The sequence below is a fragment of the Pyrgilauda ruficollis genome, unplaced genomic scaffold, assembly GCF_017590135.1.
Source record: "Pyrgilauda ruficollis isolate IOZ18807 unplaced genomic scaffold, ASM1759013v1 scaffold25, whole genome shotgun sequence".
NCBI classification, from domain to species: domain Eukaryota; kingdom Metazoa; phylum Chordata; class Aves; order Passeriformes; family Passeridae; genus Pyrgilauda; species Pyrgilauda ruficollis.
The window spans coordinates 13,674,771-13,695,151 of record NW_024523822.1 but is presented as its reverse complement, the minus strand read 5'-3'; the positions used below and the strand labels follow the sequence as shown (position 1 = coordinate 13,695,151).

Sequence of the window (20,381 nt, the reverse complement as noted above, 5' to 3'; positions counted from 1 at the left end):
TTAGTTTTTGTTGTGCCATTTTTTTAAATTTGTTTTATTTACTTATTAGTTATTTATGGCTCTTACAAGAATGATAAATCATGTTCTGCCATGCATGTTTAAAACATTGTGAATGTATTAATTTGCCTTGCTTTCAACATAATCTGATTATCGATTTTACCTTTCACACAATAATTTTGTTTTAAAATCTGATGCCTGTATTGATATTCAGGTGAAAATATACAGAAATTACTACACTGCAAGATTACATATATGACTGGTAGAGAACAAGTTCTCATAAAAGCTGACTTGCTCTTGTTTGCAGAGTATAATCTTGAACCGTGTGAAGATCCTGGGATCCCACAATTTGGTAGCAGAATAGGATTTAATTTTGGTGTTGGAGATATTCTGACATTCTCCTGTTCATCTGGATATCGTTTAGAAGGAGCTTCAGAGGTTATTTGTCTTGGTGGTGGACGACGAGTATGGAGTGCACCTCTGCCAAGGTGTGTGGGTACGTGGTCAGCTGCTTTCATTTGCTTGTATGTGTAGTCATTGTCCATGGACTTGCAGATTTAGAGCATGGAAAAGCATGATAATACACCTCTTTTTATGTACTCTCACATTCTCCATATCTCCTTAGTAAATATTTTTAACCTTTTTTAAAATATATTTGGTATTATAACTGTAAGTGGACTTCATAGTCTATACTTGAAAGCAATTCAAATTGAGGGCACAATGCTTACTCATCTTATTTGGATTAATAGGTTAGGAAAACTGGGTATAAATTTAAATCAGCATTTACCTGTTCAGATGTCAGGTAATTGGTTTTTTGGTTGTTTTTGGTTTGTTTTTTTGGTTTTTTTTGGTTTTTTTTTTTTGGTCAATGCAAGCTTCCAAGTGATACCTGTATTATAAAATTGTAGTTATATCACTTAGACCAGATTTGTTTCATAAAACTACATCCATTTATAGGAGTACAGTCAACCTGGGCATCCTATGTAAGAACCATATCCTCAGAATATCCTTAGAACAGCTATTTTGGTTTTAAAATGATAACTAAGATAATTCAGAAGAATCCCTTTCTGATGATTCCTGCCTAACACTCTCCACTCACTGTAGCCTATATGTGTAGATTTGACTAGAAATTTAGCTTTAAATGGTAAAGAATGTTGATTGAGCTGAATGCTTCCTAAATTATTTGGTTTTCAGTCCTGTTGAGAACTGTTAAAACAATAAGGTCTCGAAAAAGTAGGATAGTTGCTAAAGTGTCTGCATTATTTTTATTTAAGGGTATATATTGCTGAAATTTATGTACTATATGGAAAAGTTTATACATGACAACATCGGTATCAGTGTGCATTTAAAATATTTTTTCATAATAAATTGTCTGTTAGTTAAACATAAATGTCTTTCACATGTTGATTGCATAGTAAGTATGGATTGATTATGTGTTTCCTCTTATTTGTTGTTAGTTACTGTATCAACATTTTTAGGTTCAAACCACTCCTACGTCTACCTCAGTATAAGGAAAATTATGAATTTAGCTTATGCATTAGCAACATTTATTTTTGTACCTATAGAAGAGATGATTTAGATGCTGAGTCAGAGCAATGGATGAATAAAAGCTCCTTTTGTGTTGAGGTTGATGAATTTTTAACAATAATAATGAATGTGTGCACAGTCAAGATGATAGGTTAAAATTCAGTAATAAATTTCAGGAAGGGTTAATATAAAATGAATTAGTAAATTATCAGCAAAAAGAATCTTTCACAGCAGCATAAATGTAAAAAAAATCCTATATAGCTTTTATGACAGAAAAATAATGTTTATGTTTGTTTGTTGGGGGAAAAGAGAAAAGCTGTCATAGAAGGAATAAATTATTTTCTAGTCAACATGTTTTCTCCTTGCTTTTGGAAATAAAAGATAGATAGTCTCAACTAGAATGGCTTAATTAGCCATTTTCACTCCTTAAGTATCCAGTCTTTGTCAATCTTGTTCTTAATTTATGTGTGATAATAATGAAATTCAAACAAGACAAAAGTAGAAATTCCAGTTGACCATTTATATTGGACTCAAAATTTATGTGTTGGTACTGTTGCTCATGTTTGGCGTTTTTTGTCAAAATGTTTAATGAGAGAATGCTTCTGATACAACGTGCACTTTCACATACATGCAATATCAGTTGGGAAGTAACCACTGCTCATAATATTTGTGTTCAGATTGTCAACACAAGAATAAAATACAAGGAAGACAGATAAAGTAGAAGTTTGGTGGAAGGCCAGGCATCCCTCTCTGGATACAACAAAAGCCAATGTGTTGGGTTTTGAAACAGAGTAGTCAGTCATAATCAATTCTAAACCAAATAATTTGCCAGAAAATTAGCAGCTGTCTTTCCTTTTCCTATTTAGAAGATGGATAAATATTTGTAATTTATTAATTAATGTTATTATTCAATCTGTAAAAATAGTCTTTGAAAAAAATTGACTTAAGACTTACGAAATGAAATTTTGAAATTTGGAATTATTTAATTATGCATTCTTAATTATTATTAAATAATTAAATTTTGAAAATAATATTATTATTAACTTAATGATAATAATTAAATACTGAAATAATAATTAATTATTTTGGTATTAGAAATTATTAAATTATTAAGAAATGAAATTTTGAAATTAGAAATTATTAAATTACTTATTAATTATTAAATTATTGATAACTAAATTATTTAATTATTAGGAAAATCTTAGGAATTATTTCTTGAACATTACTTATTATTAATGTTTAAATAGCAAAAAAGTATATTTTTACTGAATTTTTAAGGCTGAATTTCTCAGATGATGGTATTATCTCAATTCAGTGGTGCTTGATGTTATGCTGAAACAATTTTTATTATAAGATTTTTCTTAAAAAAGCATAAAGGTTTTCCATTTTTCTGTTCACCATATAATGCAGTACTTCTTGGGGTGCCTGTAGTCACTCATGGGGCAGGCATAATTTGGTGGTAGCTGAAACTTTGGTGTGTTGTCTACTCTGTGTTGGCTAACAAAACTAAAACACACTCTGCACGAGTTACTACAAAGTAACTATCACGCAGCCAACTGCACAAGCTGTTTATAAATGGATGTACCTAATGATGACAGAAAAAGTCCATGATCTTTAAACTGAATGCGTGTTCACTTTTGACTTTATAAAAAGCAAAAATCTAAGCTCTGGATGGACCTAAGGAATCAACGTTTTCCTCAGTATGCTGGGGGTTTGTCTCCAGCTTGCAATATAGAGCAGAGAAATAGTCTTAAGTTTGTGAATATGGAGCTGCTTTCATAGGGTTGTAGCGCCTCTGAAATGTTCTGATGCATTTGGAGCTCAGACATCTTTGCCTAGTTCTCTTTATAATTTTCAATGCCATAGGTAGGTTACAAGAATTTTCCTGTAACTGTGTTACAGATAGGAACAAACAAGAGCAATTATTATTGATTTAAAGCAAAAAATAATGACATAGATAAAATTAAACTTTTCTTATCATCAGTAATGGAATGAGGATGATTAAAGATCTTTTAGAACACTATCATTCCTCAGTTTCATGATTTATTTTTATGCTATACTGAAGTGATAACTAAATACAGTGTTCATATTCAGCACACATATTTCTTTCTTAGAATTGCTTTTCTTTTCAGTAAAATGTGGAAAGTTGTTTGTATTATACCAGGATTTCTTATGTCTTTATTTTTCACCTGCCCTTTTCCAGTTTGTTTTTCCATTCGTTATAAGGCTGTTGAATAGCCAAGTTGTATTACCTTTCATTACAACTGTCATGTTTGAATTTATAGACCCTAATTTTTTCTGTTTCTATGTGTAAAATAATCTGTGTCTTCACAGCTTCCCAACTGTATCAAGTCTTTTCCTCTGGCTTTCTTAGGATCATAGAGTTTCTTTCCAGACTGCTAAACCTTCACTGGAAGACACTGACACTAAAAATTTTTTCTCCTGTGCTATTTTCACTTTTTCTGTTCATTTTTCTCATTAGGTCCTAAACAGTCTCTAATTCTGGACTTGGAGATTTCTAATGAACTATGCCCCTTGAAATTATAAAAGGCAGACAAAAAGACATAAAATATCTACAGGCAAACTTATTGATTTCTATCCTGTTGCATACTTTTCAGATAATATCGTACATGTTTTTTTCCATCTGAGATTTTTGCCAAGGTGTTCAGTGATGCAGCTTTTTTGCCAAGCTTTAGTTAAAGTGCTTTTCAAAGTACACTGAGAACAGGCATTTCAGAAATGTCTGAAAGGTTATATTGTATGAAAGAAAAAATAAATTCAGCATTGACTGGATGTGCATACATATGGAACCAAGGAAGGGAAGGTGCTACCACAGGTACATCTGTAGTGACTTCCCTCATTAGCAGGAGAACCATTAGTTACCCTCTGTGTATCTTATTCTATATCCCATTAATCTTACTCCATCTACATAGCTCTATCCATTTCTATGCATACAAAACATACAAGACAAAGATTGTTTTTAATATATTTTTCTTAAAAAAAAATGTCCTTTTGCTAGTTTTGAGATTTCTTTTGATATGTGGAATATTTGGGCAGCATGAATTCTGAGTTTAAGGATTGTGATATCCACTTGTAAATGCCATTGATTCATCTGAGAACAAATGAATCCTAAACTTTCTTCTGTTCATCAGATGTGATTTTATTCCCTTAAATATTTTTTCTGTTGGGTGTGAAAATGTTATATGTCTATTATTTTCTTCAGGAATAGGATTTCTGTAAAAAGCAAAACAGTCATTGAGGTCTCACAATATGTTAGTATAACAGCATTATGATGTGATACTATATTTTTTAATATTTCTTATGTATTTTTAGATTTTGCATCAACTTTTAACTGTTCCTGCTCCCCATGTGGAAATTTTTACTAAGTTCCAGCAGTTCCAGCACTTCCTGTGTTATTTTGTGGAGGGTTTTTTATGGTTGTTCATGGTTTTAGGATATTTTTGTTAGTGTTGGGATTTTTTATCAGAATATTAAACTAGTTTAAAGGAAAATCATGCACATTGGTAGTTTAAATTCTTCTTATATAGAATGTGGGTTTTTTAATACAATTTGCCTTGTTAACATTTTTCAGTATAGCATAAAAATGCTCATTTGTCATGATACTTCTTCATCATCCTTTGATTGATTGCAATGCAGGAGCATATTATTTAATGTATATGGGACTCCTACCCATTCTTGTCAGCTGGAGCGATCAGTTATGAAAAATAACATTAATAATGTAAGTAATTCTTTCTACGAAAGTTTTCTTTTGTATTTGGCCATTGGCCATTGATGTAGAAATATGTTTTTCTAAAATTATTTTTGGGTCATAAATACAGGATCTTCCCAGATCTGGAAATACTGTCTTTCATTATAAGATAAATAATGTAGTCATAAACCAGCCAAAGTATATTGAAAATAAGTTTAATACACAAACAGCCGCATGAATCTTTTGATGTTCAGATCACATAGGAAGTAGATAACCTCTATTGCACGTACATAATAAGAAATTTCTGTTAATAATTTTTGTCTATATGAAAGGAAGTCTTGTATTTTGGAACAATGTAAAATAGAAGGAAACCCCATAATTCGTACTCATTTAAGAAGATAATGTTCTTTTTACTTTTTTCATCAGCATAGAGTTCCCTGCATTTAACCTGTCAGAATAAAAAAACTGCCTGGAAAACTTGTGATAACCTTATGACTCATGCTATTCACAGAAAGAAAGCTTTGGCAACAACTTAATCCTTTCAGAATTTTTGTGCTATCATTTATTTTGCTGCTATATTTTGACAAGAAACTATTTTCTGGTTTCTGCCAGCCTTCAGTTGAAGAGGTAGAATGTCTGAAGACAAACGGCTTTATAAGAAACCCTTTGTTGAGCACTGAATTTAGATACAGTTTCTGAAGTAACTGTTTATTTACAATCTACTACAATGTTGTATAAAGATAAAATCCTTTTTGGAATGCTTCTACTTACTTGCCCAGTCAGACTGTTGCAATAAACAGTCTCCTAACAAAGAGATACCATCTTTTCAAAGCACTGGACTCCTAGATGCAGCTCTTATCTTTTGATTCTAAAGGATTGTATTGAAGAAAACAATTTCCCTCTGTCTGAATTTTGATCTGTAGGAGGACATAATGTGTTTTTGATTCATAATTTTTTGATTAATAATTATTTATGGCAAGAATTTAATTAGCTAAATTGTGAGAAATGTTGCAATATTCTCATATTTTTTTAAGCCTTTCAATTCATTGAAGAATTGAGTTCAAATGGTTAAGTTACCCAAACAGATGCATTTCATTCCTTGATTACAATCACAATGACATTTCACTTGCTTACAAAATTTAAATGCACTAATAAACAGCAGTTAAAATTCATCTGTTTTATTATGGAAAGGTGCAATGAACACACATTTATAACCAAAAGGATCACAGTCTGCTACTGTAATTATCTTGTTATAGAAGTTTTTACTTTTCTTTATTTTTCTTTTGATGTTTTTAATTTTCCTTTCTAATACTGAAATGAATCTGTTATTTCTGTCACAGTCTGGAAACAGTAATTGACTTCAGTAATTTACTTACTGTTACATCCTTCTACTTTATATTAGATTGAATTAAAGTCTTTGTGAAAATATATCTGGATGTGGAATATTTTTCTTTTTTTTTTCATAGAAGAAAAGTGTGTAGGGCAGTTTCTAAGTTTCAACTGAAACAAGTAGAATTTTTTTTAAAACCCAAAACCTTATTAATAAAGCAGCCTGATTTTATCTCTGTTGAACAGGGAATATTACTAAAATGAAAGATAAGTACAGTAACAGAAGTAACAGAAGTTACAGAAGTAACAAAATATTTGTAAGTTCTGATAACAGCTCTGCGTATGATTTAAAGACTCTCTGATCCACTCTAACTTTTCCTTTACTTCTGAAGTACGGTTTTGTCACATCTTTTCTATGTTTCCGTTTACACATATTCCCTTAACTTCATCCTGGATTTCCTCTTAAGCTTCTTTTTGTCTTTCACTCACTGTAATGCCTGTTAAAATTATTTTCCAAACACTTTGAAAAAATTGCATGTGTATAATATTTAGGTTTACTTTAAACTTAAGAACTCCATTTACATTACTTTTTCTGGACACTTTTTTACTCAGCACTTAAATGCAAATAGAATTATTATGGTCTCTTTTTATCTTTGCTCTAGTATTAACATCAGAGAATAGAAAGAAACTAAGTCCCATGAAGCTCCATGTGATTTTAAACAATATGTTTAAAATATTGCCTGCTCATGTTTGTAGATAGGAGTGGAGATTCTCAGCTAGATCTATCCATGCTGCAGTTTGGAGCATCTTGCAATATTAATTGTGGACTTTCCCAGTTTGATTTAGTACTTGTTCCAACATATAATCCTAACTCCTATTTTTGTCTGAGCATGTTTGATGCTTTGTGGTTACTTGTTCTGTTGTGGTTTTTTAAGCCATAATTTGCACTGACAGGAGGCAAGGAGAGAAGCCAGGAACTAACTGTTGATTTTGTCAGAATTCTGCTAAGAAGTGTACAAAAGAAGCAACTGGAGGACTCTGTGCCTCCATGGAACTGTGATGATGCTATGGGAGAAATTGTATTATACTGTGTTTTTTGGCACTGCATTTACTAAATTAGCTTTCTTGTCTGCCAACACAAGATACAAAGAATCACAGAATGGTTTGGGTTGGAAGGAACCTTTGAAGATCATTTGAAGATCATTTGCCATAGGCAGGAACATTTTTTAATCAATCATGTTGTTGAAGCCCCATTCAACATGACTTTGGACATTTCCAGGGATGGGATATCCACAATTTGGAACAAAATATTCCCTCTTTAAATTCAGAAAATCATATTGAAAAATACGATGACATGAAACACAATGACATGAGTGCATCCTTCTTCTTAACAGAAAACTTAGCATCATTGTAAAACACTAGTTAAAATTGTCTTAACTGTTGGATTACTGCTGTGTGCAGATTTTTAAAAATTGCTTTGAATTACAGTTCTGACATAGCCCAGAGTTGTTGGATCAACTTAATACCATAATTACCTTGTGCCTTTTGGCTGTTATATCCCTCTGGATTGGGAAAAGAGATCTCACAATCCTGAAATTACAATCATCTTACTCCTTTCTGTTGTAATTCAAAGTGACCTATGCACCTTTGAAATAGCAAATACCCGTTTATTTGAGAGTGCAATAAAAGGACAACTGTGATCATGTGGAATAGAAGGTTTTCCACTTCTTCCTAGATTGTGTGTATCCAGCTGTTCCAGGACAAAATAATGTCACCTCAATTATTTGAGTACTTTTTCCATATTGTTGAATTAGATGTAGTCATCAAGCATTTGTTCTTTGATCTGTGCCTGATTTGGCTTTCTGTGCAATGTCTGCTTTAGCTGCATAGAGAAAGGGTAGTTTATAAAGTTGGGGTTTTTTTGCCACTGCTGTCTTTTAATTTCATGTACAAAATATATATTTCAATATCCTGAATGTTACTCAAACAAGTCTGCGGTGGAAATTATAAAAATGTTAATAACAAAGTTATTATTTTGTTAATAACAAAATCTTTTAGAATAGACACCATAGTTAACCTAAACATCTTTTAAAACATTAAGTTTTGCACAACAACATAACTTATTCTGTCAAATTATAAATCAGTTAAATTCCCAGGTTAAAATAAATTAAATGCATTCTCCTGAGGGTAAAATAAGTGGCAAGAATATTGAAATAATCCTGAAAACAAACATAAACCCAGAAAATTTAGTGTTACAGTTAAATTCAAAATTAATCTAAATCTGTTAAAAAGACAGGAAATACTCCTGTACTTGCACTATAATCACCACATATCAAGATTAAATAAAAAGGAAAGAAAAGAATTGTAATAGTTCTTCAGTGTCTATTTAAAATATGTGGTAAATAAATGCTAAAAATTACTTAATTAAAATTATGTATATAGTCCAGTATATGATAAGAAATGAAAGTTAGTTTATAATGCCTAATGAAGCAAGTGTTTATGTTTCTAGGTTTTTTTGGGTGATTAAATGAATTGCCAAAGTCTTTGATTATAAGGTTTACTTCTTGAAATATTAACTGTATTACTTGAAAATAATTAAATTAATGCTTTTTTTTTCCCCTGGGAGTTATGTTTATCTTCTTTTCTTCTTATTGAATTTTTTCTTCTATATTTATCTGGTAGCTATAACATAACATTTTATTGCTATAATTTACATCATTGACTATGTTGATTATCTTGGTTAAAAAATACCAAGGGGAAAAAATATTTTTTTAATTAATCTATGTGAAAATTTGTGTACCTACACTATATATATTTATTCATATGTGTGTATATATAAATAAATACACATATAAATTTATAGAATTTTTCTACTTTCATTTAATTTACACATCTTTATGAATTTCAGCATTGGAGAAATTAAAACAAATACAACAAAATTCAAGGAAGATCTTAGAAAATAATGATTATGGAATGTGGCATTTATATGATTTTAACTCTCGGTGCTTTTTGACATACTTTTACTAAAGTATTGCCATTTAGAAGTAGTCTTGTAGCCACCAATCACCATCATGATTGTGTACTTAAAACTGGATTTTAGATATTAATAAACATTATCAATGTTGAGCTAGGTTACATTAACATTACCATTATCACCATTACTAAAATATTTATGTGTTCTATTAAAACATGCCTTAACTTTTTTTTTTTTTTTTTTTTTTTTAAATTGCAGCTGAATGTGGAGCCTCCACGACAAATAATGAAGGAATCTTACTGTCCCCCAATTATCCTCTTAACTATGAAAACAACCATGAATGTATTTATAGCATTCAGGTACAAGCAGGGAAAGGAATCAATATTTCTGCCAGAACATTTCATTTAGCCCAAGGAGATGTTCTTAAGGTATGTAATCATGTAACTTATTTCTCAGCTTCTGGTATCTCTCATCATTGAGGTTTATCTGCAATAGTACAGTACCAGGTAAGTGGATATAAAGCATCTCTTACAAAATACCTTTCTAAACTGGTTCCATTTTTAAGAAGCTAAAAATTAGACATCCTCAGGTGCCCCTATGTTCTGTTTCTTAGCACATGTTTTTCTGACCAGAGATAATTAAAAAAAAAAGGTTGAAATAATGAAACAAGTGTTGCCATAATGGTTATTTGTATTGTAATAAATATTTGTCAATTACATCTTTAGACTTGTTTACTTCTGCAGTATCTTCATAACTTGAGCTGTGATCTAAACATAATAAAACATAACACCCATAACTTTAATTTAACACAATCTAATTACTGCCTTTTGTACATAAGTTTTACACTTTAAATTGTTTTAATCTAGTGTGCATGGAAAAAAGAAACAACAAAAGGGAAAGAAGAATACTACAACCTACCAGAGTTTTATACAGTGATATCCCCATCTTTGATTTGTTCATAGATTTTATTATTGTACTCCAAAAAGTATAGTTCCAGACACATGTATTACTTAGCCATCTACACATTTAAAACTGGTGTTGATCAGGGTGTCTTTTCACATATGTCATCTGCAATAGCACACCAATGCAATAAGATATCTCTGATTAAATAATTGTCCAGTTGTTCAAAATATGTAATTTAATTAAATTTGCCTCTGTGAAATCAAAGGAAGAAGAGGTACCATGCCAATCATGTTTGATTTAAAAGTTTTTTCTGCCATATTCTTATTACTTATGTAATAAGTACCCCATACTTATTAAATAAGAGGGACTATGAAAATATGTATTCCTAAGAAACAACTCTGATTCATACTGGGGTTTCTCTCATCTAACTGTAACCATCTGTGCAGGGTGGAATTTCTGTCCTTAGCTGTCAGATAGAAGCATTTCCAAAATGGGCTGTTTATACCTAAAGTACAAGCAGACCTAAACCACTAATGTAAAATGAAATCAAAAAGAAAAAGGAAATGAAATGGTTTTAAAAAAAATACTATGCTCTTCTTAAAGCAGAACATAAGCAAAGAAAAATGAACCAAAAGGTGCTAGATACCCAGAATGCACAGGTGTGTTTATTTTATATTAAAATTGTTGCTTATTTGAGAACCAAGTGGATGCCCTTTAAGTGTTACATTAAGTAATTTTGAAAGATTTAATTTGAAAGCTGCTTACTATTTATTAAAAAGTAAGTAGTATGGAAAAAACTTCAACCCAACCAATGAACTAACCAAAGCAGTTATTCAAGTAACTGTTAGCCAATAAAAGCATATGAATGGATTTTTCTCAAGATTTTTAGGTAGAAACCATTCAACTCTATTATCTTAATTTAAAATACATACCACTGTGGGAATGGAGATACAGTTATGTACAGTCAGATAAATATAAATGAATATAAAAATAATACAATTCAACTTTTTTCTTCTTTTTCTGATCTAATAACTTATGACTTTTCAAGGGCCATTTGAACCATATGCACTTCAGATGTTTGACTAGACAGTCTTAACTCAGAGACTTAGTAAAGAAAATTCTGCTTTGAATCTGCTACTCAATTAACATGAAATTAAGAGCAATGGAAAATTAATTATGAATAGATGAAGGCCAGCACTCAGCTGTAAATGCCAGTGGCAGAAATATTTGCTGTATATTGCAGGTGTATTTTTTAAATGAAACTAGTGGTGTGTAATTAGGGTGTTTGTTTTTCAAGTCAGCAGCCTTGAATTATAATGAGCCAAAGTTCCGCCCTATTAAAAAAACCCAAAACAAACTCTAACAGGTATTCTTGATAATGACTGTCACTTTTTTCAGTCTATCTGACATTATAGCAAGACAGAGGCACTCAGCCTTTACGATTGTGGGAAGAAATATCTGTGGAACCAATCATGTCTTTTCCTGTCTCCTTTCTGAGATGAAATTCTCACAAACTGTCTTAATTCTATCACGCTCTTTTTTCATGTGTTCATGTGATAAAGAAAAATTCTTTAAGAAACACATTAGCAGTCACACATTCCAAACCTATTCTCCCAGAATCAGTTCTGCAGTTTTCTGTTGATCCCTTTCAGTAATCCTATTCTACTCTGAAACAGGAAATATTCGACTGTTTTGCTGATTGGGCAGAATAACCTTTTGGCTACAGGAACAGGACATTAGGGTTATATTTTAGTTTTAAATGAATCATTAATAGCCAACAAATGTTTTTAACTTAATATGTATCACTACTTTGTAAGTGGAAGGAACTTAAAGTTAAAAAAAAAATAAACAAAATTCATCCTGTCTTCAAAACAGCAAAGTGACATATAGTGAATACAGATTTCCCTGTCAGCTGTGAAAGAGGGAGGGTATAGTAGTCACCATTTCAAAATCAAAACCACCAGCTTCTAGAGGGGTCTTCCTTCCCCCAAACAGAAATGAAGCAAACCCATAATATTTCATGGTTAAAACTCAGATTTTTAATGATGAGCTTTGCTTGGATAATCCATCTCTTTTCATCAGAAGCTAGAGATGTAAATACTGGCAGGGAAGTTAGTAATGTACTTTGTGTTACTTTTTCTTGCATCTAGGATTTTTAGATCACTAGCAGTATGCAGCTAAAATTCCATTCGAAGTCTGAATAGACTGAGTATTCTAATAAAATTTTGACAAGTTCTTTAATGAAGCCATGAGGTCTGCTGCTTGCCATGTAAGTTAACTGACCATGGATGATGTTTATATCAGACAAGCGCTGTGATTGAAACGATGAAACAGCTGTACTGGGAATGCAGCCTTAGAGTGAAACAGCATATTTAACACGAGTAAATCACCACCCTTACTTCAGGGACAGAGAAGGAGGAGTTCCCTTTTATCAGTTCTGAACTGGTATAAAACAGAGGTTTCAGAGCATATAATTTGTTTTTCATTTGCTTCATTTAGTATTCAATTCTCTTGTTCTCCTTTCAGTGTAACTGCTCTGGCTACTTACATTAATGGTGTAGTTCTTTTTGGGTTTTATTAGAAACTGTAAGAAAGATATAAATATCTCTGCTTTTTGTGTGTGTGTGTGTGTGTAGGGATATAGCGTGCTCTTGAAAGTGCCATATATTATTCTAATATTTATGAAAGTTATATAAAGACATATGAAGAATTTAGGATCTGTACAATCACTACATGCCAATCCATTTAATGTTAATCTCAGGAACTCTGTAACGCTTTTATCCTTCTTTGCAATTTTACAGATAATTGAGTTTGTGCACTATATTTCCAGAATTCAATATTTTTTAAGTAAACTACCTATGTGAGAGGCAAAGATAAATAATGAATTTTTTCCAAAGTATGAAAATTTTTCTACCTGGTTTTTTTCCTGCTTTTATCTCCATCCATCAATTTTGCTCATAGACTCTCTAGTCTCTGCTGGCTGTAAGCAAGTCCTTGAGATATACACAGAGAGAACAGAGTTATCGTTGTTTTGCTTCCCTGAATAGTCCATTGATAGTAGTGAACGTGTTATTTGTGTTGAAATCTGTTATTCTTTTATATCAAGGATATTTTAACATCCTTTTTAATTCACAGGGGAAAAAAGGACCTTTATTAAAATTGAAGCTTGGACATGGCTAATATAATTGTTTTCTTTATTTTCAGTAGATTTCAGCATAAATAAAAATGTACCTGCATGTGGTACTAATTAATGGGTAGTTTTCTGGTATTGTTTAAATTAAAAAAAAAAATAAAACAAAAAGCAAAACACCTCAAAAAATTCTGCAGACAGATTTCATTAAATAAACCTAAAACAAGAGAGGAACACTGACTATGAAAAGGATCTTTTTCCTCTTTTGTAGCAGACTATGAGCTTGGCTTTATGTAGCATGAGAAATTATATGGTAGGTGATATTGCATCTATGTGTAAAAAATTGATTTAAGAATTATTTTTAATAATGTCATAAAGCAAGCTTTCTTTCTCATTTTACTAAAGCACACACTGCAGCAACAGGCAGGTAACAGCGTGTCAGCAAGCAGAACTGGCACTCAGGGTTCTCTTTGGCTGTGCTTGGCTCAGCACTGTTTGTGCTCTGCCAAATACAGAGGGTTCAGTTTTACTGCATTTGTTCATTGTCTTCTCTGTGGGCCAGATTTTAAATGTGTGCACATGATTCAGTTTTTGAGGGGTTTGGGCAAAGACTTTGAAGAGATGTGATATTTGGATCTTTTTGCTAATTTGTTTCTTAAGAGTCTTCATGTTTATAATAATAATACTTTTAGCAATATCATCCTGAAAGTGACTGAGAAAAAGGTAATAAATGTTGGGGACAAACCCCCCACCCCCTCACCCCCCTAAACATATGGACCCTTTTCTGTCTTTATATTAGTGCTTCTATTCACATGTGATATACATTTGACAGGGCGTTGACAGCCTCAGTTCTGTGCTGCTGATTTTATGTTATTTCTTCTCTTTATAAAGAAACAGATCTTCATATCCATATGCCTTTTATGTTTCAATGGAAAATCTCAAAAATAGCTTGATTAAAATGCACAAATTTTATACATTCATTTATGATTCTCCCTTGCTAAAATTGTATATAGTTAAATAAATTAGCAGGAAAAAGGGCATTAATTTCCATTTAAAATTTATTGATAATGGAGCCACTTAAGAGATTAGCAAGTTTTATTTGCCCTCTAATTGAAATGCAAACAACACTTCCTTCAAAAATTGAATACAACATCTATTAGTTCAAATATTTAGCAAGAGTGTTTGCTATTAGCATCCCTCCCTATAACATTTGAACATATTATTGTGGTATGCAGACCAATTTTCTATGCCTTTTTTTCCTTCTTTATGAATTAATAATTTAAAAGATTGTCCCTAATACCTAATAAAGATGGACCTCTGTTTTCTGAATAGTTTTTTACTGGCATATCAAGCATTATCCAGTCATGAATAGATTATCTTTGAATTAATGTTACAGGATGACTTTAAGAAAAATATATCCAAATGAATGATATTTTTATAATGAATATTCTTGGACTTAACTTTAGCACCCAAATGACTTAAATCTAGATGTGCTGGCAAGGTTTATAAGAAAGTATATTCATATATTAAGAATAAGCTAAGCGTGCTGCCTTAATTCGCATGTAATATTGCCTTCCAAAAGAATTATGAAGCTGAATTCCTAACTCTTTCAAAATATTTAGTTCCCACCTAGTTTAACAAGGCTAGAAAGAAAACCTTGGTTCTGCAAATCTCAGAAGTGTCTGCTACCACTTTATTTGCAAGCTAAATGGTATCATTTAAATGATTCTATAAATTTCCATTTTTTCCCCTATTAATTCAAATGCAGCAGAGAAATGAAAATTTGACCTAAATTGAGAGTTACACTCCAAAGATGCATTCGTTTATTGTCCTAAGGGAGACCTCAGTGTCTTAGGAAGAGGGATAATTTGAATTTCTGAAAGACAGAACCAAAAGAAAAAGTAATTCAATTTATTGTTCAGATGAATCAGTCTTGCCTCAGCCAAATGCAGTTCTCCTACTCAAATGAATCAGTTTCAGAAGTGTTAGATACTTTCAATTCTGTTCCTTCATAGAAATTATATAGGTTTAAAAATATTATACAGTGTGACAGCTGGTTAGCCCGTGAAATAGAATGAATATTAACTAATGAGAGATGTCAGTGGACTAATGTGCAAGATTTAATATGGTAGGACATCTAACAAAATTGGCAATAAAGTGTGTGTGGGGAAATTCTAACATGAAAAAATTGGTATCATGACACAGCTTAGTCGAAGTTTGTGAGACATTGAAAATAGTTGGTATAACTTCTTACCAGCCTCCTTTGGTTAAGTATTAGTGATACACAGAAAGCAGGAAATAGTTTACTCTTATATAGCTTTAAAAAATAAAATAAATTTTAAATACTGAGTTATTATGAATTATAAGTAGGTTCAAGGTGGGTTTTGTTTAAGTCTGTCATGATGTAAATATCTCTGCTGGATAGCAGCAATTCTGAAATGAGTATTTTCCTTTCAGTTGCTCAAACAAAACTAAATGTTAATTTCAGAATTAATTTTCTGGGTTGGGTGGGGTTTTTTGTTTGGTTTTGGTTTGGTTTGGTTTGATTTGGTTTGGTTTTTCTTGTTTTTGGGTTAGTTTTGGTTAGTTTTTTTTTTCTTTTTCTGTCTTGACTACTGGTCTCAGTATAGCTTAAATGAGTTTCTTAAAAAGATAAGATCTATTTTAATACTGCTTTATAGATATAGAAATTATTTTTGGTTGATATGCATTAATTGCAATTTTTTCTTCCTTTCTGATTTCATACTTTTAGTCCATATAAGAACATTTCTTTGCTTGTGTCACTAAAAACCAAGGAATTATGTCAAGTCATGTTGTGCATCTTAAACTCCTGTACAATTATTTACTCATTACACACAGCTAGAAGTCACTTATTTCTTTTATTTCAGCATTTCATTAAATGTAAATTCTTTACTATTACTAGAGACATGAGGATTTTGGAAAATAGGAATTATGTGTATAACTCATTCTTACCGATAGGGAACAGGCATCATAATACTTCACATTTACTTTGTTTTCTTACTTCTATTTCTGGAGTATTTGTTATGATTTCATTCTGATGATGACACCTGTCTAAAAATGCAAATGTTGTTTGTAATTAATAGAATTAAAATAGAATTTAGAACTGCAGACAATTCAGTATCTTTTAATAAGGCTTTACAATTTCCCCTTATTGCAATTTAAAAATTATTCACAGGTCAATTTACTCATTTGCAAGTGAAATTCTTCATAAAACACATCAATCAATGTTTTAGTTATTTTAGAAGTCCCTAAAAAAATCCTACGGGAAATAATGTTTGGGTGAGCAATTATAGTTAAATTATAGGAAGCTTTTTTAGGAATTACAGGAATACAACAACCTGTGCTGTTTTAAAGCAGCCAGATTTGTAGGGAAATTTCCTGAGAATTATTAAAAGATTGTTCTATATATTTAGTATTGTGATAGATGGAAAAGAACAACACTTGAAGAAAAATAAATAATAAAAATGCAGTATTATGATTTCCATATAGATTACAATACTCTTCCAGATTACAGAAGCAGTGGTTAAATTTATTTCCTAGTCTCCTTTTACTTCACAGTTATATTTTAACCTGCCTTCACAGGATAAAAAGCCACCTCAGGTTTATTTAAGAGGCCAAAGTGGGGAATATGTGAGATTTTCTGTTGTGCCACCTCAGACAAGAGGCAGATACACAAGTGTTTGCTGATATGTAGTGATCAGCATGACAATACTGACAGTAAAAGAGAAAACACAAAGATCTAAACAACCTGAGTTGATACAGCACCTCTGCCCCCTTCTATTGTCATGTAAAAAAGGAATTGACATATTTTAAACTGCATTTGAAAATTCACCGCACCTAAGTCAGCCGAAATCAAGAGAGGCAAATAGTATATCTAAATAGTATTTCAAGTTGTCTGGCAATAGATCTCCCTTGACAGAGCTGTTCTTCTTCTTAATGCAGATGTGCAGGAATGTTTTGTAAGTAAAAGATATATTTTCTTTCTTTGTAACTGTAAAACTCACATTTTTTACAGATCTATGATGGCAAAGACAACACTGCTCACCTGCTGGGAGCATATACTGGGGCATCATTAAGAGGCCTGACACTAAGTAGCACTTCAAATCATTTATGGTTGGAATTCAACTCGGACATGGAGGGCACTGATGAAGGTTTTCAGCTTGTGTATACCAGTAAGTATTTGAGAAAACAGTAGGAGTAGATTTATACTTTTAAAGGAATGAAAAATTTTCACTCATAAGATAAAAATGCAGTTAAATGGCTATTGTGGAAGAAATTAACATCAAATTACTTATCAAAATAATATACTTTCATTGCTCAAAAAAACCCAAAAAAACCCAAAACACATAGCATACTGAAACCTGGCTTTGAAATTTAATCTGGTACATAAATCACTGCCGTTTTTCTAGAGGGGCATTTTTCAATTTTGGAGAGCATAACAAAAAACAGGGTAAGTTTAAGTTGATTGTTTTAGCACATAAAAATACTGAAGTATGTGAGTAGTTTAAAAGATACAACCAAAAAGCATTGCTTCATGAAGACAAGTTCATAAGTAAGGAAATTCTCCTTCTTAAGACTAATCTCTGATATTTACTTTGCTTTTGTTTCTGAGCCTGGATTATTGTTTAGAACCAAAATGATAAAGAGAAGTTCCTAACAAAAACCTATATATAGACTTCAACTATGAAGATGAGGAGAGGGAAAAATATTTCTGATATCCAGCTTAGAGGTACACAGAAGAAGCTATATACATCTACTTTACTAAGGGTCAGTTTCTGAAAATTTTAGCATATAACTATTGGCATGTAGTGTATATGACTTTTTAGTGTATAATTTTTTTGCCATCACTGAATTTTTATGTAGAACTAATTTTTATCAAGCAGGACAGTGTTATACGGTAATTCTGCAATGCAGCTATCAACTTATTTTCTTTGTCCTGGTGCTCAAATCATTCATTTTTTACCTGTTCAAAAGCTGTTCATTTAGAAGCTCAACATAATGTTTTTAAAACTAATTCTAATTAAAAAATAGCATAATTCTTCAGTATGAAAGGAAAATACTTCAAGATAATAACAGAGTATGTAATTATTTTTCAGATGAAAGTAGAATAATTATATTCTGTAATAGCATGTCATAGGACTGTACCCTGTGATTAAAGATAGGATGTTCAGTGCTGTGTTACTATATAAGTGTCAAGGAATTTAATTCTTTATATTTTTATAGGTAGAACCAAACCCAGCACTTGAACCTTTTCAATAACATTTCCTGTCTTTTGAGACATTCATATTAGAGTACACTTTCCTAGCCTGAAGAATTCTTAGCCTGAAGAGCGATGAATCTTCTTTTGTTGATATTGGTAGAATTTGAAGAAAAAAATTAAGTCCAGAAGAAGGTAACAGAGGTGATCAGAGGCCCGGAGCACCTCTCCTATGAAGAAAAGCTGAGAGATTTGGGGCTGTTCAGCCTGGAAAAAAGAAGGCTCTGGGAAGACCTTTTAGGACCTTCCAGTGCCTAAAGAAAGCCTACAAGAAAGATGGAGAGGGACTCTTTACAAGGACATGTGATAACAGGATGCAGGGTACTGGCCTTAAATGGAAAGAGTGCATATTTAGATTGGATACAAGGAAGAGCTCAGTCTGAGCTCCATCTGAGTGGATCCATAAACCAGGAGAGATGGTGCAGACCTCCCAGTTAGAGCTGCAGCCTGTGCTCTGAGGAGTGCCCACCATTCTGCCTTGACGGTCAGGTTGGATGAGCACCCTTGAGCCGTGCAGATGCTCAAAAACCAGGGCCCCTTTGCTGAGTTTTGAGGAGTTCAAGCCTCTCTACTGGGCCCGTGGAAGCTTCACCCTTCAAAGAGGCGGTCTCCCTGTGTGCTGCCCCACACAAACTGCCCCACCATGCCCTGGCTGAGGCACCGCGCCCTCTGCCAGCTCTGGTCACACGCATTTAAGGCAACAAAATTGCTACTAGTTCCCATGGTTAGGCAATGGAGTTACATGTTCACCCTCAAAAGGGTGATCAGTTGAAAAGTTGACTTTGGTTCTGTGTTGGCTGAACCAAAGGCTGTCCAGAAATGAGGACATAACAGGGATCAAGGCACATTTGAACTTCTTTTCACAGCTTGGTCAGAAAGTTTCTTAGAAGACAGGTAATTCTAACTGATCAATAAGTGTCCAGACCAACATTATCAAAAATGGTTCTTCATCTGGGACTCACTTTAATGTCTTTCAGAGCTTCTGCAGTACACACTGTACTAAGGAACAGCAGTTTAGGAATGCAAACTTCAGCACAGAGGTTGTGGAGGCTAAGACATGTTCAGTCACACATGAAATGAGCTGAAGGAAGAACCACAAAGATAAAGCATTTTATATACTTTTTTTCCCCCCTTTTTTCCTGAGCAGCCTTATCCAACATTTAGAATGCATTTACAAGTATTTTGCCTGTAAAATAAAATAAAGAAGATTTTTTTTCAATAAAAAATAGTAATGCAGCATCTGAGGAGAGATTGTGAAGGGCTACGAACTGTTGACCAGATGGACAGATAATGTGTGAATGATTTGTTGAACAAAGTAGACATGAAAATGCCTTTATTTCCTCCCATATTACCTATGTATAGGAATAGCAATATGATACAAAGGCTCTTTTTTTTTTTTTTTTTTTTTGCCTATACACATTCTAAGCCACATGATATTGGTAAAATTATTTGGTTTGGAACAAAGTGAGATTTCAAGTTGCTTCTCAGTTAATAACAGAAAACTTGATTTGGAATAGAGACATTTTCTCCCAAA

The 20,381-nt window shown here is 32.2% G+C and overlaps 1 protein-coding gene across 3 annotated transcripts in view; it reads left to right on the top strand.

The window, feature by feature from the left end:
• CSMD3 (CUB and Sushi multiple domains 3) overlaps positions 1-20,381 on the top strand; it is a 579,207-nt gene that overhangs the window by 364,033 nt on the left and 194,793 nt on the right. For all 3 annotated transcript variants that reach the window (XM_041470732.1, XM_041470731.1, XM_041470730.1), the window contains 3 exons: positions 305-493; positions 9,795-9,964; positions 17,606-17,762. In XM_041470732.1, the coding sequence (XP_041326666.1) occupies positions 305-493; positions 9,795-9,964; positions 17,606-17,762 (516 nt within the window). The remainder of the gene's footprint in view (positions 1-304; positions 494-9,794; positions 9,965-17,605; positions 17,763-20,381) is intronic.